Genomic DNA, 21,228 nt, shown 5'->3' with positions numbered 1-21,228 from the left:
TTTCTTTCTTTCTTTCTTTCTTTCTTTCTTTCTTTCTTTCTTTCTTTCTTTCTTTCTTTCTTTCTTTCTTTCTTTCTTTCTTTCTTTCTTTCTTTCTTTCTTTCTTTCTTTCTTTCTTTCTTTCTTTCTTTCTTTCCTTCTTTCTTTCTTTCCTTCTTTCTTTCTTTCCTTCTTTCTTTCTTTCTTTCTTTCTTTCTTTCTTTCTTTCTTTCTTTCTTTCTTTCTTTCTTTCTTTCTTTCTTTCTTTCTTTCTTTCTTTCTTTCTTTCTTTCTTTCTTTCTTTCTTTCTTTCTTTCTTTCTTTCTTTCTCTCTCTCTCTCTCTCTCTCTCTCTCTCTCTCTTTTTTTTTTTGCTGAGGCAATTGGGTTAAGTGACTTGCCCAGGGTCACACAGCTAAGAAGTGTTAAGTGTCTGAGGTCAAATCTGAACTCAGGTCCTCCTGACTTCAGGGCTGGTGCTCTACCCACTGCACCACCTAAGTGCCCCTGGATCTCGTCTTTCTGTCACTTAACTTTGGCTCCCAAGCCTCAATCCCAGCCCCCTACTCTCCCTTCAGCAGGCTCATCCCTCAGAGGAGCCTCAGTCCTTCATGATTCAGTTACCACATCTACACAATAATTCTTATCAGTCTTTGTTAAGAAAAGATAAAGGCAGCGAGGGAATCCTTTCAGGTTTGTGGATGACAACAAGCTGGGAGGGAGAGACGGCCCCCAGATGACAGACGCGGCAGCCGGGAAATTCCCTGACAGGTTAGCCCTGGGACTGCACTGGGCGTGATGAAAGTGAAGGGGATTCAATGTGACTCTTGGGCCGGACTCCACAGTCACATTTCTCAGGAAAGGATGGAAACACAACGGCTCGCCTAAAAATGGGTTAGGGATTTCTGAGGGCTGCAAGTTCGATGGGAATTAGCACTGGGACACTGGTGGTACTGGGGACACTGGGACACTGATAGTATCCGTGTGCACAATTCAGGGTAGACAGTGGTCCTTGGGGGTCTGCCCTGGCTGGACCACACCTGGAATACTGTGCCCAGCTGGAGCGTGTGGAGAGAAGGCCAGGAGGGTCAGGAAAGAACTAGGGATGTCTCATCTGGGAGTCACAGCAGCTACAGAACGAGGGGCTCTGAGCAGAAGAGGCAAAGGGAGAAGTTGAGGCTCAGGATCAGGAAAACTTCCTCACGTGAGCTGTCCTGGAGCAGAATGGGAGGCTCGAGGAGGCAGTAGTCCCCCTTGTCAGAAATTTGCTGATGAATCTTTCACGCAGGGTGGAACCTTCTGACCTATGAGATCGCTTCCAATGCCAGAACTGTAACATCCAAATATGCAAAACCCACCCAGGGCTCTGGGGAAGCGGAGGAGGTGGAGCTCTAGACCGGGGCCTATTTGGGTTCAGATCCCAGTTTTCCCATTCATCATCTGGACGACCTTGAACAAGATGCTTTATCTCTGGGCCTCGGTTTCCTCATCTCCCAAATCGGGGGCCTGAATAGTTCCCAAAGTTCCTTTCAATTCTAATTCTTGGATCTGAGGACTTCCAATGTCCTAGACAACATTTCCACTTGGAAGCCAAGTTCACTTTAACCTCAACATGTTTCCAATGGAGCTCACCATCTTCCAGGCCCAACCTGGCTTCTTTCCCAGCTCCCTCCTGTATTAGCTCTTCTCAGAACCACAAAGCCGTCTCGCACCCTCGCTTCTCCCTCTCTTCCTGTTCATATCCCTTGCTCGCCGGCCGACGGGCTGACTGAAATGTCCCGCAGATCTCCTGCTTCCCTTGCAAGTCTCACTTCTATCGCCAAAATCCAGGCTCCCCACACTTCCTGCCTATTTTCTAAATTGCACCTCAGTCGTGACAGTAAATGCCACAGCTCCCGGAAGAACCTGAGTGAGGGGAAGATTCCCCTGTGGAAAGCCCATTCCATTTCCGGATAGTTCTATCAGGAATCTTTCCCACCGATCCTCGACCAGTCTTGTGGGGCAAAGGAACACATCCGGCCGACTGCCGACTGAAACCCTAAGATCTCTCTTCAGAAAGACTTCTTGGTCATGCTTTCCCAGGCCTATACTTATCAAGCTGATTCTTTGAGCATAAGAGTGAGCTTTTGTATCAATCCCAAGCAAATTCCCCCTTAGATTCGGCTCAGAATTCCACCCTTCCCAGAGTGTTTTGAACAGTACCTGGCACACAGTAGGCACTTAATAAATATCAAGATATTTTCACATCTAATACTGTAACCCATTAGCTTGTTGTATAATGTGTCAGCTACCTGGCCCAGCTTTGTGCCCTCTGCAAACCTGGTGCAGTACGGCCTCCATGCCTCAGTGCAAACCATTAATAATGAGATCAGAGCAAACGGGGCCAAATCCCTAGGAAACTCCCCTGGAGGCTTTCCTCCAAGCTGATATCAAGCCATTCGTGAACGCTCGTTCGGCCCAGACATTTCAATCCAGTCTGAACTGACCTCCCTACACTCTCTAGTTTCGCCCACGTCTCACCAGCGTCTCTCCATGTTTGTCCACAAGAACAGCACAAGAAATGTTGTCAAATGCTTCTCCTACATCGAGCCAGATCTTGTCCAGGTCTACCTGGCCAAGAAGCCTCTGTAAAAAAACAACAGCAAATATCGTTCACTTGACCCATCTTTCCTACATCGTCTCCCTGGGTTCAGCCTGGCTCGTACCTGTGTTCTCTGCTTGGAATGCACTCTTCCAACTTTTCTGATGGCTAAATCTTAAGCCAGTCAATCAAGAAGCATTTATTAGGCCCCTACTGCATGCCAGGCACTGTGCTAAGTTCTAGGGATACAAAGAAAGGCAAGATATCGACTAGGCCTCAGTCAAACACAAACCCCCATCAGTCCCAGGGTTCACTCATTGGATACACCAGTCCAGGTGGTGCACTCACTCTGCTCCAGGGCTGGGGTCGTAGCGTGATCCAGAGCCCCCAAGGCCCATTTCTCTGATTTTGTCGAGGAAAAAGAGGGTCAAAGAGCAAGAGCCTGAGCTTGTCAGCCTGAACCTGGATGTGTCCCATGACTGTCTGCTAGAACTTTAAGCGTTAAATGGAAAGAATTTTTTTAAAAGCCTCATAACCCAACACACACACACACACAACACACACACACACACACACACACACACACACCAGCTGTGTGGGAAATGAAAGCTTTGATTACATCCATTTCTGATAAACTCCCTCTGATTATTAAATGAGGTGCTTTTTGGAGAAGCCTATAATTTAATTTAAAAAGTTCATCTAAAATGAAGTCATAGCCTCTGGGAAAAACCTGGGGTTGTGCCCACAGGCCAGGGTCTCAGGAACCTCTCTCACAGAGGATTAATGATGCAGGATATAACCCTGCCAGTCACTGCAGAGTAAAACCTCCCGGGCTAGCACCCCCGCTCACAGGACCGCACAGAAATGATCCGATCACACTCGGGTCAGGAAGTGGCTTATAATTAATTGCTTAAAACGTGTCTACAACCTGGTGATTGGGGGGTCAGAAGGTGCGCTGAGGCTCAGGAAGCCGGGAGGGCCGGTCGGCCTGACAGCACTGAAATCTTTGGTTAGAATCCCTCCCCCGGCACTCCCTAGCTGGGCCACCAGAGCCGGCTCCTTTAATTTTTCCAAACCTCGGGTTTCTGGTCCGTAAGATGGGAGGACTCCTGCAGCCCTAGCCTCCTGAGCTGATCAAGGGGGACAAAGGAGAGAATGTGGTTTAAGGGCTTGGGAAACCTCTAAGACACTCAATGAATGTCACCTTTCATTAGCATGAGGGCAAGGGGAAAAGGGCCCAGTGGCTGATCTGGGCTAGATTTTAGGTGGTCCGTTCTCGGGCCCCTGCCCACCCAGCCTCTACTCTGTGAACAGCACCCAGGCTCTCTGGCCTTAGCCAAGCCAGGGACGGCTTTCTCCTCCACCGCCTCACAGGCCACCACCAGGCCCAGGCTCAAGTCTCCCCAGCCCCAGTCTTCACACTCAGACTCTGCTGCCTCATCCCTTCACAACATGGCAGCAGAGGAAGAGATCAGGGGCTATCTCCTCCTTTTCTTAGATGCCCAGCATACAGCAAGTGCTTAATAAATACTTGCTGATTGACCTTTCTGGCCATTTCTCACACCCTGTGCTCTGCCTTCTGACTCCAGGCCTTTCACAGACTGTCTCCTCTCCCTGAAATGCGCCTTCTCTCTTAGAATTCTTCACTGCCTCCGAGACTCAGTTCAAACCCCTCATTCTACAGAAGTTTTTTATTTCCCCCTTTTTTTTCTTGGGCTGCCCTGGGTGCCTTCCCCAGCCAGGTCGTCTTGGATCCTCTCTGAATGTCCAATAAAGATACATACTCTGTATACTGTGTTTCGCCCACTAGAAAGTAAGAGCCTTGGGAGGAAGGGATTGTTTGTTTATTCCCCTTACTGACTGTAATGCTTGGTCCATAGTGGATGCTTAAGAAATGCCTGTTGGTACGCTGATGGCAAAACCCCTTTACTCAGTGATGCTTCTAGATATAACCTGATTAACATCAACGCCATCGCGGTGGTAATTTGGGGGTGGACGTGTCAAACAAGAAAACTGCAAGTTGGTCCTTGGTAAATATTAGATTTTAAGCTCTTGGGGGGTAGGGACTAAAAGTCCTTGGCACTGTCTTCAGTTTCTAATATAATGTCTGGCATACAGTAGGCAATTAATTAAGGTTTCATGGATTGGATGGGAGGGATGAAACTGAATACATTTTCCCAATGTTGATCACTAATGCAAAATCATGAACTCAGAATTCCTGATAATTCCACTTCTAAAAAGTTCCCCCACGTCACCAACTCTGCAGCCAGGTTGCTTGACCTTATTTAGTTCCGGAAATAATGGGGAAATGTCTTCTTGTTCCTCTGGAGGAAGCCAGTGATGTGTGAGCTTTGTGAAGGCAAGGGCTACCTGGGGGAGGGGGAACTCCGCTCTGCTTGAGTGGAAAACAGTTGCTGAGCTTAATCTGCTCCTTAGGTGATAAATTATTCACCCTCTCTATCTGTGCCGCCTGCTTGCTTCTAGATTCTAAAGGTGGGTCAACACTGACTAGTGCTTTCATCCCCACTATCACAAAACTATCTTCTTCTTTCTTCTTTCTTCTTTCTTCTTCTTCTTCTTCTTCTTCTTCTTCTTCTTCTTCTTCTTCTTCTTCTTCTTCTTCTTCTTCTTCTTCTTCTTCTTCTTCTTCTTCTTCTTCTTCTTCTTCTTCTTCTTCCTCTCCTCCTCCTCCTCCTCCTCCTCCTCCTCCTCCTCCTCCTCCTCCTCCTCCTCCTCCTCCTCCTCCTCCTTCTTCTTCTTCTTCTTCCTTTTTTTTCCCATAGCTTTAATAGCTTATTTTCTGCTCCTATATTGCTGAATAGAAGGCTAGTGATTTTCAGTGGAGTCCGTGGATTAAGGGCTTTGTTGAAAATTACTAGGCCTCAGTCAAACACAAAAAGTACCGACAATTCTGAGCTGCTCTAGCAAAGGATGCTAGATCGTCAAGAGAAAAGAGAAAAGCTTTGGGGAGAAAGCAGAAAATCACAGTAAAATGGAATGGAAAGGGAGTGAAGGGTAATTATCGGTAAAGCAGATAGAGAGATGGAAAAAGGATGAGAAGGAAAGCATATGGAAATGACCTTTTATGTTTACAAAGGACATGATTAAAAAACCAATAGCCAGATTAAGAGCAAATCCATCCTTTTTCAGATGGTGGAAAAGCAAAAACAGAAGAATGATTTGGTCTGGGGAAATGGAGAAAGAACAGAGCATCATTCCTAAGCGAGAGAACCTGAGAGAAGAAAGAAGCCCCTTCCAGAGGGCTGGGTTAGAGCCACAAATTAATGGATTCTGGCGGCTGCAGTGACTTCTTCTCCACTCCCAAGACCACCGGTCTAAAGCAGGCCCGGACTTCTGTCCACGCCCTACATGACAGTGAAGGGTTGTTCCTGAATAGCTAGTCTATGGAAGAAATGGTGATCCTGCCTCCAGTGCAGCACTTAGCCCTTCCTGAGGGCTTACCTGGGACCTCAGCCTCTGCTAATGGGCAGGAGCGGCCAGAACAAGGACTTACTGGTTCTTCTCTCTCTTTGTATTCGGTGCGCAATTGTAGCCATCTACATTAAGAGTGAGCCTCGAGCTCTGTCCTTGGATGGCTCATGGTGGGATGTTGTATGGTGTCAAGGCTGGTTCTGGGAATCTCTTCACCTCTCCTTAGTGCTCCAAGCATTGCTAAGGATTATCCCCATGACTGCTTGGTTGCTAAAATCCCTTCGTTATTCCAATTCACTTCCTTCCTCTTCCTTCCCTTTTGCCAAGGGGATCTTGCGACTTTGCAGAAGTTGCTCCCCACACAGATACCCCCCTTCTGTGACTGACAGAGCCTCCAAAACGTGGTGGCCCCCTGCTGACCAGTGGGATGACCGAATGAGGTCTTAGGCCTTCTTGGTCTGCCTACAAGCCTGGCTCAGCCCCTGCTTCTGCACACCTCCTCAGGCTCAGGCTCAGTCCCAGCTCTCTCAGCCTTCCCAGTCATCCCCATTAACAGGAATACATTAAGTACCTAATTATCCATGGCACCGGGCACTTCCCTAGGCTCTCCATCTGCCTGACACATTGTTTCATGCTGAGATTACCCCTTCCCTCTGATCTGGGCCTAAGTTTTAAAGCACTTGGGGGTGAGCAGGTGTTGGAAAGCAGGGCTGGACCGTCCCCAGGGATGGGAGCACTTGCCAAGCAGAGAGAAAAAATGGAATGGGCTTCAACTGAAAAACAGACATTTCATTCCTCAAACCATGTTGACGAGCCGCATCTCTGGTCAGGAACGTCAGCTTGGTTGTTTCACGTGTCATGGGAAACACAGACCCACATGACAGGTCCACAGAAATTCAGAGTTGGGCCATATCTACTGGAGCAGGAATCCCCACCGCAGCAGGCGGATCAAGGGTCACCAGGGAATACAGTGGGATAGGGCCCAATAAACCTGCTAGTGCCGGTGAGCCATCCTCTCACCTACCAGAGGGTTCTTTTAGTCTCAGCAACAGAGAATGTGTAAATAGGCAGAGGATTCCACCACAAGCACCAGGAGTGACCTCCAAAGGAGACCTCCAGCTCTGGGTTTTCCTCATAAATACCTTTTCAAAAACGGATGGCTCATTCTTCTACAGCCAAACATTTAACAATGAGGATGTTTTCTGCTTTTGAGGATTTCGGCATTTAAACTTCATACATAGAACACGAAGGCAAAGCCACGTGCAAATGAGAGCCAACGTCCACCTCCTTTGAGGAGCTTCCTTTGAGCTCTCTGAGTACGTGTGCTTGAAGGAAGAAGAGGAAGAAAAAAAGAGACACGGTGCTTACCTTGCCCTTGTCAAAGTAGTGAATGATTTCTTGGTACAGCTGGTCTTTGAGCTGACCTTGGGTAGTTGCTTGGTACCCATCCCGCTGAGTAAGATGGGCAGCACAGGCCTCCTCGGACCACTGAAACAAGAGGAAAAATGGGAAAGTTCCGGTGTAAAGAAATGAGGTACAAGATGGCAAGGGCCTCCTGCCACTATTATCGATTCAACATGTTCTTTAACAACTTGAGCACAAAACTCAGGGCACAGAAGGAGTTAAGACATTTGTAGGCGCGGCTCGTGGGACAGACGCGATTTGTCTGACTGAGGTTTTCATGATAGGGGTGAGAGGCTTAGAAGTGGGATGAAAGGAATGATAATAATGACAAAAAGAAAATGGAAGGAAGGAAGGAAGGCAGGCTAGGACCAAATTAGGCCCTGAGTATTTCTACTAGTGAAAATATGGGATGCATAATTCAACCCCAAGGCATTTGGAGAGAGTTTAAACTATTAGTAGGAATGGGAAGAAGTTCAAGAGCCAGTACTCTGAACTAGTACTAATTATGCTTAACCAACTTAACCAACCAGCCTCTATTGGTCCCACCACGTGCTGGGTAATCCATCGGCTCCTTCCAATCATTTCGGCCATACTTTTGTCTAAATCTTGTCTTTGTGAAATTGACTTTTTGATCCCCGGCGTAAAAGTGTACATTGATTTCTATTAGATTCTGTCTTATTAAATTCAGGCCGGTGTTAAGATGCTTCGGGTCATATGGAAATGTGAACATCTTTACACAAATCAATGATAAGAATGTTAAATAGTCCTGGACTAGATATTGATCCCAGGGCTACCCAGGAGAGGGCTTCCAAAGAGAAAGCTCAGAGGCCACTTTTTGGGTCTGGCCATTCAATCAAGTCCCAAACAATGTCCCACTCTTGGTGTCTTAGCACCCAATTCCCCAAAGACATTTCTGTTCCCAAGGTGAGAAGAATGGGTTAAGCACTCATTATGTACCAGGCACTGTGGCAGGCCCAAGAAAGGCATTAATCAGTAAATTTCCTCAAGGGCTTTCCATTCTAATGGCAGACAGGATGCAAACAACCAGGCACATCCAAGACAGGAGATAGGAGAAGGAAAATTATCAGAGGGAATGAAGTGAGAGTGAACAAGGTCTTGGGAACAAGGTGGGATCTGAGTTGTGTTGAAGGAAGCTAGGATGCAGAGAGGAAGATGGAGAGCCTCCCAGCAGGTACAGAGGGGAAGATGGAGAGCCTCCCAGCAGGTACAAAGGGGAAGATGGAGAGCCTCCCAAAGAAGTGGGAGTAAGCCAGACAAATCCGATTGTGGAGACATGGGGGAGTAAGTGCAAGAAGGTGGCAAAGGTAGGGAGAACTTTAAATGACAAACAAAAGACTCTCCCTGTGATCCCGGAGGTAGCAGGGAGCCAGTGGACTTTTCTGAGGAAGAAGAAAGTGTGATGTTTAGATCGAGGTGCACTTGAGGGGCAAATGAGAGATAAAGGAGAAAAATGGCCCAAGGAAGTGATCTCTAGAAATCACTTGGGGGGGGGGGGGGCAAGACGGACTTCTCCACGCTCCCACTGAGAATACATCCGGGTCAGGCTGACTGAAGGCAAGGAGGAGGCTTCTGTTTTTCTCGTTGTACACAAATTACCTCATCAGGAAAGGTGACTATTTTCGGAGCGTGTCTCCGAATGGCCTAATCACACCCGAGGAATCTTTTTCCTAAAAGAATAAAGCTCCTGCTCTGAAGACAGTTGATTAAGTGTTACAAATCCGCATTGGAAGCCACACGCCGGGAATAGAGATGACAAATTATGAAGACTAAGGGTCTGAGACACCGAGTGACATGAGGCCATCTACAGGAAGATCCAGGGCCCGGGGCCCGACCAGGCCGGCCAGAATGGCCCGGAGACTCCTCCCGTTACCCCGGCCCATGGGCCACCAGCCTCTGCAGGAGATCGCCAGTCCCATTTTAATTTCTCTAGTGTAACAGGAGCTCTTCCTGTTCTCCAAAATAGCTCGTTACTGAAATCCGGACGGAAAGGCCTCCTGCACGCCCAGGGTGACGGTCGGCCACAGACGTGGCTCCTGAAACCTTTATTTTCATAAATTATGCTCCTTCCTGGGCCTCTGCGCTTTCATGTCCTTACGTTGGGGAGGGTGGGGCAGGCGGAAACCAGGCTCTAGTCGGGCTCTCTCATTATTCCCTGGCAGCCGGGCAGCCAATTTAACGCCAGCACGGGACGGGGATCAGGTTCTCTCATTAAGTACCTGAGGGACCTTCTCAACCTTCCTGGGCCTCAAATGAAACGGCCGGATCAGAGGCGCTCTGAGATCCCAGCTGCTGTGATGGCGACGATGATGATGGCAACGGTCACCACAGACCGACCTGCAGGAAAGTTCCTCTTCAGACTGTCCCACTTCTCTCTCTCACACACACAAACACAAACACACAGACAGACAGACAGTGAGCCTAGGTGAACTATGTTCCGGCTTACACGGGATACCCAAATCCACGGGAATGAGAGGGCTGGCAGGGCGCACGACTTCTTCCAAGATGATTTTATCTATTTTCCTTCTAAACAATTCACATTCCCATCTTCGTCCTGAGTCTGTGGGTCGTGAGGGGGAGCGGCCGCGATGGGGAGGCTGGCTGCCGTGGCAGCCATCATGGGCGACATCTCATGCCGGGGCTCACCAGCTCCCTCACGCTCTGCTGCTCCTGAGCCGTCTCCGACAGAGACGACGGCAGCCTTGGGCAGGGTCCCATCTGGGCATCAGGACAAGGCGAGGCGAACGGGGATCTGCTGAGGCACCTGGAGCTTTTGGAAAGGGGAGCCGCCAAACGTGCCTCAAGTTCTCCGTGGACAAAGGGGGAGAGCCTTCCACTGTTGTGATCTCCAGTGGGAAAACAGAAAGAAACATGGGAAATCTTTCTAGGCATTAAGGAGACAGATAATCCACATCGGAATCGGTCTTGCTCACAAAGAGGTCTATAGTGAGTCTCCAAATCCTTGATGCAGACAGGCAGTCAGTCAATAAGTATTTATTAAACGCCCACCCCGGGCTGGGCTCTGTGCTAATCACGCGGGCGTCAAGGATAAGAGGGCAAGGCAGGGTCCGAGCCCAAGAGCAAGGAACAGTCAAGGACTCACCACACATTTATAAGAAAGTCTCCAAAGGAGTTGCTCAAGGACCTGCGCTTCGCCCTATTCTGCTTAATTTAAGACTCAATGACTTAAGCTTACCAAGCCTGCAGGTGCCACAAGTGTGATTTTGTGCAAGATTTGGAGACCTTTCTGCGGTTCCTTATATTAATGGGGTGCAAGCTTTGTTTCTCGCATGAAAAACTCCCATTTTCCTCGTGTTGGGACTTCTTGTGTCCATCTGGAGGACCAGGATTTTCCATTTTCTTTCCATTTCTCAAACCTCTGTAGCAAACATTTCAGCGGACGCCGAGTTATTTATTTTGTACTTTGAATTCTTGCTTTGACTCCTCGGATCACATTAACCTTTTGACTTTTGCTTTCCATCGCTGATTAAGGGTGTTTAGAATTTCTAATAGGCTTTTGCATGTTGGATTTCTTTTTGAGAGCTATCACTGGGTAAAATTGTTTCCAAGTTTTATACTGCGAAACTTCTAAGGCTTTTCCCCGGATTGCCAAGGACTCTCTCAAGTGGTTTCCGCCATGATGGTCTGTGGTCCTTGTCCCGCAGGGTAATCCCGAGAAGCTCCTCTTTTCCTCCTATTGTTATACTGATAGCTGTACTTCCTGGGGCTGGCTGTAGGACCTGAAATGTTTTCAATCTTTCCATCCCACGCTGTGGGTGAACGTGTTTACTCTTGGTGGTCGGAGTAGGCCCTGGCTTTTGTGGAATTACTATTTAGATAGAGCTGCTCTGGTAGCTGGATTCATCCCCTCCCATTCAAAGGGGCTTCTCAGAATTCCAGCTTAAATGTGCCATCTCCTTCACAGAAATCATTGATTATTGCTGTGATCATCTTGTTTTCCTCTTTTGGTGATGGAATTCCAATAGAAATGATCTCAGAGCAAGATACTATCCTGCGATTGTTCCTTGATGGCCAACTATTGCACAAGTAGATTAAAAAAAAAAAAAAAGCATTTTGCAACTGAACAAGGTATTACCCTCAAGTAGGTGAGCATCCTCACTGGAAGCACCTGTGGTACCCCTCTAGTAGCAGCCAAGAAGATGGGGAGAGTTATAGTCATCCTAGTCCAGTGGGAGTTTGATGATTTTGGCCCACTCTTTCTATGAAAGGCGGGCTTCTTTGTTTTATTGTTTTGACAAGTGTCGATATGATTATGTCCATTTAAAATTAAGTTCTTCAGTTTTTACAAATTCATGCTGGGCCGTGACAATTGAGGGCACCAGGCTGGTCTGTGATAACCGATGGGGCCTCTTTTAGTTACCATCCTTTCTAGGATAATCTGAGGTCAAAGTTGCCTCTGTCAGTCCACGGAAGACGAAGAGCTTCTGGTCCAGGATTGTGGGCACCTGTCCACACCATGCTGGGTAGGTACCAGGTCCTAAACTTTTACAGCCTGGGGTGATGAGTCACAGCACGTCTGCCTTTTCCCTTCATGCTCTAACAGATCATTAAGGAAAACCCTTAATTGAGTGCCGATGACTTAGTCCCAAATTTCCATCATTAACGCTTCCATTTCTGCCATCAAACCAGTAGGACACCGCCATTTGTCCAATGCCTCTTTGGTAAATGGTCAGTTATGGGACTCAAAAAGGGCTGTTTGAAAAACCTGGCAAAGTCCGTCCACGTCTTTGCAAAAGCATTTGAGCCCAAGTGGCTACTTTAGGGCTCGGCTTTAGTAGTAGGTTTAATTTCTGGAATTTGCCTATAATGACGTTTTTCTCTCTCACTTTTTCCTCTTCCTAACTTAATTCTTCCTTGATACCTTCTTTCCTTTGTTGAAATCCAGGCTCGGGGACAATGTCAGTTTCATGACTGCCCTGTACTGGTCATTGGTGTTTGTGCTGCTGGAATTGGTTGGTTTGCTATATTTTAACATGTAAAACATCTACTGGATCACTGGCCATCTAGGGGAGAGCGTGGGGAGAAGGAGGGGAAATGTGGAACACAAGGCTCTGCAAGGCTAAAAAGTACCCGTGCATATGTTTTGAAAATAAAAAGCTTTAATTAAAAAAAAAAAAAAAAAAAAAGAATTGGTTGTTGTGCTGTGACTGGGAGCTAAAGGATGAAAGCCTTGCAGATAATGGGTGAGATGCTTCTAATTCGTTGGCTCTGGCACATTTGTTGCTCCTTTTATTATTGGGACTCTGTTGACTACTAACTAGACTCTGTGGACGGAGGAACTTTGCAAACACCAATGAGGATCATGGATACAGGGCAGGAAGGGACCATGCAGACATTTAGTCAATCAGTAAGCATCGATTAGGAACTTATTATGTGCTGTACTCTGCATTGGGTATAATCAGATAAAAATTAATAAAATTGCACGTAGATGGCTAATAAGCAACCTCGGATGTTTAGACTGATGTTTGGTTTCTAATAAGACATTTAATTAGTCGGTCGGTCAAAGATAATTTTAACCATTTTTGATTCTCCAGAGACTGTTGTAAGTGCTGAGGATACAAAGAAAGGGAGAACAGTTGCCAGGCCCGAGGAGCTTACACTGTGACGGGGGGGAAGAGGCTCGTGTGGAGGGAACGGGGCGCAATCGGAGAAGGGAAACCCGCAGCTGGGGGAGCCTCGGGCACCAGGTGGAGCTGAACTGTCTCAAGGGAGCCAGAAAGTGAGGTAGAAGAACATGGCAAAGGTGAAGGAGATGGAGACGGACCGTTGTGCCGAGAAGATGTGGCACCCGGGGCGCATGGCTGGCAGCCAAGTCAGTAAATGTCTATTCTGTGCCTCCTCGGTGCTGGCGCTGGACAAATGCTGGAGACCCAAGAGCCAAGGAGAGCGCCTGCCCTCTAAGAGCTTCTCATCTAAGGGGGGAGCTGGAGGAAGGGGGAGGGAGGAGGGAGAGAAAGTTGTGGGAGAAGGCAAGACTGGCCGGGCCCTAAGAGCGGCCCCGGTGCCCTCCAGCAGAGGGTCTAATGGAGGGCCAAAGAGGCCAGAGAGGATGGCATACGCAAGCGGTGGTTGCTGCTGCCGTGTCCCACTGGCCACGAGCTCCATGAGCACTGGAATGAGGGGGCTTTGGGGGTCAACGCTGACAGCCGGGATGGCGGCCATCTCTGTCTGCCCTTCCTACAGCTAGACTAAGAGGTGGAAGGAAAAGGGGTCCTTTAACCCAGGATATTTTTACCAAATGGAGCCTTTGGGAGCCATTATGTAAAAGCAGCAAATCCTCTTTAATGGATCTAGCCACTCCCGGGGACCAAGAGCCACTTTCCCAGGCAGAGGCTTCTCTGCTAGAGGCTCCAGCCGGCTCCAGCTGGGCAGCCCTGGGAATTTAGCCTCCCCTCTCCCCAACAGCTGGCAGAACAAGGGAACCCATGCCCCTCCCCAGGAGCCCACCTTCAGCAGCTTGGCGTGCAGCAGCAGGGTGTAGGCCGCCTCCGTGTAGTTGTCGCACTCCTTGTGCAGGTCACACAGCTTGTACAAGTACCTGGGAGACCACAAAGCGTCCGTCAGTCCTGAGGGCCCCGACGGTCTGTGCGCCGCCAGCGGCGGGCACCCAGCCTTCCACACCGCGCGACCCACCTGGCTCTCTGGCACAACGCCCGTGTCCTAAGGCCAGGAAAGCTCTCAGGACAGCAGGGGCAGAGGGAAGCCAGCCCGGGGAGGGAGGGGACGCCCTGGCCAGTCCGGGCCCGGTCTCAGCCTGCTGGGATCTGGGGTGGGGGGCGGGGTGTCAAGCCGACAAAACGAACCAAACTAAGGCAGGAAGGCACAATGCTCCCCAGACACCTTGCTGAAAAATGATCAGCTTCTCGTTCATTCCCACCTTTTCCAGACAATTTCCTCATGTAATTGAATCAGGCGGACACAAGGCAAGTTCCATTTTCAAGTGATTTCTTAATTTTCTGTTGACTCCAGAGTTGGAAATCAATGAAAATGAAAAATTTTCAGCGCTAACACGGCCAGGTTCTCGCAACACTAGTGGGCCCCGCTGAAAAGCTGCAGCAGGGGAGGGGAAGGGGAAGGCTTTTGGACTGCGCAACTTAAGTTTCTGCAGAAAGAGCCATTTTCCTCTCCTTTAGAAACTCACGATTGATTTAATTCACATGGAAAACACATCTCCTGAAAGTGACTTTGGCTGGATGTAAAGAAATATGGATTAAGAAAAAAAAAAGGGACAATCCAATGTTTCCAGGAAAACCGAAGTTTGGGATATTATTTATGATTTCTTTTTTTAAAGTGCATGCGAAAAGGATCAATACTCTAAGAACTATGGGATCCATTAGACAAAGTGTCAGGAGGACCGGAGTTAGGGTGAAATCTCACCTTTGATATACTTAATCTGGGTAAATCACCTAATTTTCCCATGTTTTCATTGTGTTATCTGTCACACAGACATAATAACGGTCCGTACAGGACTCAGGAGATTATAGTTACACCGTTAGAACTCCAGGATATCTCACTGGCCACAAAGTTCAACCTCCTCCTCTCACACATGGGAAAAACAAGATAAAAAGGGTGAAAGGATTTGCTCAGGACATGCAACTGCTGAACTCTCTAAGGAGGGCATTCGATGCCAACTCGGTGTCCGGCGCCACGTGACTATGTCAGTGCTCACAAATGCTTTGCCAACCGGACGGCGCTACGCCAGTTACTCTCACTCATCGCGTTGCCCTTTCTGTTCGCCCTCATTTCCTGTCCTTGGTGCCAGGGCTTACAGGACACAACTCATTAATTCCTCTGCTGAAGACGACAGAGGGAGACAAATGGGCCAGAAGAGTCGCCAGAAGTGGGACGGCCGGGCACCTATGTGCCGGGCCTGACCCTGACGGGTGCAGGGATTTCAGAACCCTTCCAGGAATCAAGCCTCCGGCTTAATGACCCGCTGCCAAAGGCCATTTCTAAAGCAGCCGGCTCGGGGTGCCATCCATAATATCATCAGCTCTCCAGCAATCGTAAACAAGTACAGGACGGCTGCTGCTTACAAACCTTATGTACATTTCTTCTCTTTCGATCTCTTTGTAGAAATTCTGAAAAATAAAAAGAAAATGGTTGTAGAAAAGGCGACCTCCCTGGAGGTCGGTCACAAGCATATCCTAAGAGAATGCACGGCCATACGGCGCTTGTCTCTTGGGGTAAGACCCCCAGTTGGCTGAGATTAGACCAGTTCCGGGGCAGACCTTGGCTTAGACTTCGGATCTTTGCGTTTCTCCTCCCTGGCCCGCCAAAGTGAAAAGGGACATTCGGGTAACCGCAGGGCCTTGTAACTAAAATAAGGGACAAGACAAGCTCTCCAGGCCCAACCTCACGCAGCTCAACTTATTGGAGTCCAAAATGTGTTTTAAGCCCTTAGTGATTGTAAAGTGCTGGGCTGGACGCTGAAGATACAGGACAGAAAGGAAACAGTTGTGTCCGGGGGGATCTCCCACTCTACTAGACCGACAGGACATACATGGCCGTCCCCCTTGGACCATCCCTGAAGGGGATCTTCTTCCTGCGGCCTGCTTGAAGGCCTTCAGTGGCACTGAGCAGCCTTGGGGCAGAGCTAACTGTCTGTGAAGAAAGCTTCCCCGCCTCCCGTGCTCCCTCTGCCTTCCTGCGACAAGGGTCACGATTTCTGAATAAAATCTTTCCCAGGCCTCTCAAAACCTGACAGCTCGCCTTCCTGTTATCCCCCCTTCCCCCCCTTCTCTGCACACAGTGATACAGGTATTAATATCTCTATATGTCACAAATCATATGATGTAAATGCATTTTTCTTTGTGCTTAGTTCTTTGTCTCCCTTATGTGACTGTGAGCTCACTGAGGACCGTGACTTTCTTTTCTTTTCTTTTCCCTTCCTTTGTATTCACAGAGCTTGGTGCCATGTCTGGCACACAGTGAACGCTTCATTAGCAATTGACTAATTGAGGCACATCATGGGTATGACCCAATGGCCAGTAATAGCCACTACATTGATGGAATCCTCGTTGTGTTTGGAGCTAAGACCGTGTGCCTTCCCAGTGGGCTCTAAGGCCCAGGAGAAGGGTCACTGCTTTGGGCTTGCCTGGAAACAGGCAGATTTATTTAATATTTTATGGTGGGGTAGCTTCGAATGAAAGGCACTGATTTCAACCTCTCATTTTAGAGATGAAGAAACTAAGGTCCAGGATCCGAGGTCACAGAGTTAGACTGTGAAGGGCCCCCAAGACCACCAAATGGCCCAGCATCCTCCACAGGCCCGACTCCTCAAACGCCTGCTCGTGAGCCCCCACTCCTGTGCTCCCTTTTAGTATTCAGAGGCCAAGGTCACAAGGGTCATGAAGAATAAAAGCAAGATTCAGACCATGGCCTCCTGACTCCACTTCTAACAGACTTCGGAGAAAGAAAACCAAGGGCTGTGGGGCATCTGGAGGAGCAGCGGGCAGTGATAACATGGGAGAGGGCGAGGGAGGCGAGTGGCAGTGGAGAGTGGATCGAGATCAGGTGAAAGAATCTGACCGAGGAAGAGAAGGAACGGAGGACCCCGAGGTAGGACGTGGAAGGAGTGTCTAGAGCAGGGTTGACACCCTTCCAGAGAAAGGGGTCCTTGCCAGCTGCGGACTGACTTGGAAAACCAAAAATTACCATCATCTCTCTATCTCTCTTTCTTTTTTTTTCTCTTTCTTTCTTTCTTTCTTTCTTTCTTTCTTTCTTTCTTTCTTTCTTTCTTTCTTTCTTTCTTTCTTTCTTTCTTTCTTTCTTTCTTTCTTTCTTTCTTTCTTTCTTTCTTTCTTTCTTTCTTTCTTTCTTTCTTTCTTTCTTTCTTTCTTTCTTTCTTTCTTTCTTTCTTTCTTTCTTTCTTCTCTTCTTTCTTTCTTTCCTTCTTCCTTCCTTCCTTCCTTCCTTCCTTCCTTCCTTCCTTCCTTCCTTCCTTCCTTCCTTCCTTCCTTCCTTCCTTCCTTCCTTCCTTCCATCTACCTACCTACCATTACTGTATTATTATTCTTTTGTTATGCATTGTCCCATTACTCTGGCTGACTCTTGGGAGTTTTGTTGGCCAGACTTTGACACCTGTGGTCCAGAGGACAAAGCTGGGTCACTTTGGGCTGTTGTTGCCATGAGTCAGGAACCTTCTCACCCAGAATTTCCTTCAGAGTTTGGGGCTTTCTCTCACCAGAACATTTCCTCCATATTCCACTGGTGGGCTCCTTCCGGGGCCTCCATCTTGGAGAAGGGCCCAGGCTGGTCAGGCTTCCTTCCCTCCTGTCTGAGGCCCGGATTGCCCAGATACATCCCTTCTCCGCCCACCACCCTCCACTTCTCAGCTTTGTGTTGCCTTTCCTCACCCTCCACTTCTCAGCTTTGTGTTGCCTTTCCTCACTAGAATGTGAGCTCCTTGAGGGCAGGCACTGTCTCCCTTTCGGTTTGAATTTGTATCCTGGAGATCTGCCTAGTGCGGGCGCCCAGTCTGATGATTATGGGCTGCCCAATGAGGCCAGTTAGACTGGAGTAAGGGGCGGAGAGCTCTAGTAGTTGGGTGAGGGGAAGAGCTAACTGGGCCAGGGTGGCTGGGATGCTATTTCATTTATCCAGAAAGGAACCACTGGGTCTGTTTAGAGTAACCCTGGGGCTACTTGGGTCTTTCTGGGCCATTTCTCTTCAGAAAGCAGAAAGCTCCCCCTCCCCAGCTGTGACAAACGCTCCCCCACTGGCGTGAATGGCGGAGAGAGCAGACAGAGTCACTGCTCATTCAGGGAACATCCTGCGAAGAGGGAAGACAAGAGCTCCCTTTTTGCGCCTGGTTTGTGCCTAAATCTCTAGCAATTCCCTCCACAAGTCGAGAGGGGGACAACGCTCTTCCAGAGAGAAGAAAAAGGTCTTTGTCCCTTGGGCACAGTATATGTGGCAAGTCTGGGGAGGCGGGAGCCCGGCCCCTTGCACCCCTCTCCCAGGGTGAAGATTGGGGTCACCCCTTCTTGGAGGGGGTCTCAAGACCTTTGCCCAGGTAGCGGGAGGCCGGAGGCTAGAGACCAGGACTGAGTAAGGGGCTGCCTCTGAAGAGGCGGACTCCGGTGGCAGGAAAGCCGGGGGGTGGGTGGGAGCCCCGCGGGCGCAGCTCGGCCCACTCGGGGCGACGCCGGACTCACCAGCACGTTGACGGTGCAGCTCATGCGGTTCTCCTTGTTTTCGTCATGCATGATGGTTCGATAATCCAGCAGCCTCTCCATCAATCGCACAACCAGCTTGACAAAAGTTTCCCCGGATTTGGCGAGATATTTGTGTTTTCTGCAATGTTCCAGAAGGCTGAAAAAATAATTACACACCCTTTGGTAATCACACTCAGGAAAGGAAGCTCAGGCGAGGTGTAATTTTAAATATTTTACATTATTAACACATTTTAATTATTTCTGGGCGACAAAGTTCATTGTTGCCTAATTACCGTCTCTCCGTCTCTCTCTGATATAAATCCCGTTGTTAATCAACACTTACATTTTATCAAATAACACTTTGTACTGCTCGTCTCCGCGGCCGCCTTCCACTTCATGATCCAGCTTGGTGATGATCTCATTCTCAAACTATAATTAAACAGAGGGAGCGTAAATAATCAGCGAGGCGGGCGCGGGGACCGGGGACGGGTCCCAGGCGGAGGCTCCTCGGCCGCCATCTTGGACCATGCGGTTAATACCGATGACAAATATAATGACCAGAGCTGCAGTTGACGCTCGGACACCGACCTCGAGCTCACAGACGGCCTGGGTCGCGTCTCCGACTCGGCGCGGCGCGGCTTCTCCATGCTGGGTTTCTTACCGGCCGCCTGACTTCGGGCCAGTTATTTAATGCCTCTCACTGCCGGTGGCTATAGTTATTATCGCCAGCAGAGAGAAGACGGGGCCTCAGAGAGGGAGAGCAGTTTCTCCAGGGCCCACAGCTCGTGTCGGAAGCAGGGTTTTCTAGCACCAGGCCCGAGGACAAAAATACAACTGGGCTCGGTGGGTAAACAAGGATGATTCATCTTTCACCAGAGTAACTGCACTTAAATCTCCTCCTAGTCAGTCGTGGATTTAGAAAGAAAGTGCGGGATGCTCGGAGCTGAACCAGGAGGCTCAGGCCCTGGGTGGAAGAGGGGAAAGGAGAAAACAAGGAGAGAGCTTGGACGCTGCAGTGGAAGCCTCCAAAGCAGAAAGGGAGCCAGCTTCTATTTTGGGGGGAGGCGGGAGAGACCCTCGCAGGGATACGAGGACAGTAGAGGCTGCCATTGTGGAGGCTGCTGTTGGGGTCCAGTCTGAAAGCAACTTACAGAGGGTAGGAAAGTCCTGACAAATCACTTGGCCTTTACCTTCCCTGCTGAAGGCGATTCCCCTAGGCACTTATATAGCAGCAGTAGTAGTAGTAACAGTAATAGTACTAGTAGCATTTATGTAATATCTAGAGGTTTAAAAAGTACTTTTACAAATATTTCATTTTATCCTCACAACAACTCTGGAAGATAGGTGCTTTTATTATCCCCATTTTGCAGATAAGGAAACTGAGGCAGGTAATGGTTTAATGACATAGCCTGGATTTGACTCTGGGGCTTTCTGGGTCCAGAGCCAACATGCTAAAGGGCAAGACTTGGGGCTTCTGTTGCACGAGAAGTCAGGTGGACGGCCACAGGTTCCTGGCTCAGGTACACTCGGGCCAAGGATGAGTGATCCAGAGTTCCAGTAATGAATCCCAGCTCCCTTACTCTTGGGATGTGGTGGAGAGGCAACAGCAGTTATTTCCCTCAGCCCTAAGGTGTGATGGCAACATGTGAACTCTGGTGACCTAAGCCCAGGTGAGGGGGCAGGAGAAGTCACATCCTAGATGGGGAAGGTGTTGGAGGAGGGCCAGTAAAGCACCACGGACAGCTGTCCTGACCTTCCGAGGTTAGCGCCTTACCCAAACCATCATCTCTTTCTGTTTGCCGCATTAGCACAAGTGCCGTCAATATCCTCTCCACTTCAACCCCCTGGACAAAGCCCTCATTGCCCTGTCCTAGTTACATCATCTAATTTAATCACGCTGTAACGCTACTCACTATAATGTGTTCCCATCCAGAATTCACCTAATAAGCCGGTCTTCCTGGGAGTCTATCCAAAGAAGCCCGCTACAGATAGAAGGTCTGAACTTTCAGGTCCCCTCCCCTACAGGACGGCTCTGGCACATGGGACTCTGCGAGGAGCTGAGCTGCCTGACTGCCGAGGGAGTGGGCCCCCACCGGAGCCCGCCCTGGCCATCTCAGCTCCATCCTGGCCAAAGTGCTGCCGCAGAGGACTCCAAGCAGTGCCCAATGTCTCCCCTCTCCAATCTTGTCAAAGATCTCTTTTTGGCTGCCATTTCCCTCCGTGTCGTCTCCCGATGGACGAATGGGAAATCCCCAGGAGAAGCTCTAATTTCTTATTCATCAAAGCCGGTGGCCGGCGCAGTCTGCGTGTCTGATATATGGCTTTCATTCATTCGTTCGAGCCCAGGAAGAGCCACATAATGCTATACCACAAACAGATGAACTTAATATTATTGCGAATTGGGTACCTGCCTCTATTGCTGGCAGATTTCAAGCTCGCAGAGGATTTTGGGAGAGTAATCTGGTAACCCACAGCAGAAGTTATACAAATGACACTAGCTTTCGACTCAATGGTTGGATTCCTGCGAATATACCATGAAAAGTGATTTTAAAGGAGAGGGAAGGAAAAGGAGGGAGAAAGGGAGGAGAGAGAGGAGAAAGAGGAGGAGGAGAAGAGAAAGAGAGAGATGAGAGAG

The 21,228-nt window shown here is 48.9% G+C and overlaps 1 protein-coding gene across 2 annotated transcripts in view; it reads right to left on the bottom strand.

Moving 5' to 3' along the window:
- DOCK1 (dedicator of cytokinesis 1) overlaps window positions 1–21,228 on the bottom strand; it is a 465,334-nt gene that overhangs the window by 33,872 nt on the left and 410,234 nt on the right. For both annotated transcript variants that reach the window (XM_074297159.1, XM_074297160.1), the window contains exons 34-38: window positions 18,937–19,022; window positions 18,594–18,750; window positions 15,475–15,515; window positions 13,882–13,972; window positions 7,360–7,479 (exon numbers count right to left, since the gene is read on the bottom strand). In XM_074297159.1, the coding sequence (XP_074153260.1) occupies window positions 7,360–7,479; window positions 13,882–13,972; window positions 15,475–15,515; window positions 18,594–18,750; window positions 18,937–19,022 (495 nt within the window). The remainder of the gene's footprint in view (window positions 1–7,359; window positions 7,480–13,881; window positions 13,973–15,474; window positions 15,516–18,593; window positions 18,751–18,936; window positions 19,023–21,228) is intronic.

The sequence above is a fragment of the Sminthopsis crassicaudata genome, chromosome 2 (assembly GCF_048593235.1).
Source record: "Sminthopsis crassicaudata isolate SCR6 chromosome 2, ASM4859323v1, whole genome shotgun sequence".
Taxonomy (NCBI): Eukaryota; Metazoa; Chordata; class Mammalia; order Dasyuromorphia; family Dasyuridae; genus Sminthopsis; species Sminthopsis crassicaudata.
Note: the sequence above shows the minus strand (reverse complement) of the source record. Positions and strands in the feature narration are given on the sequence as shown.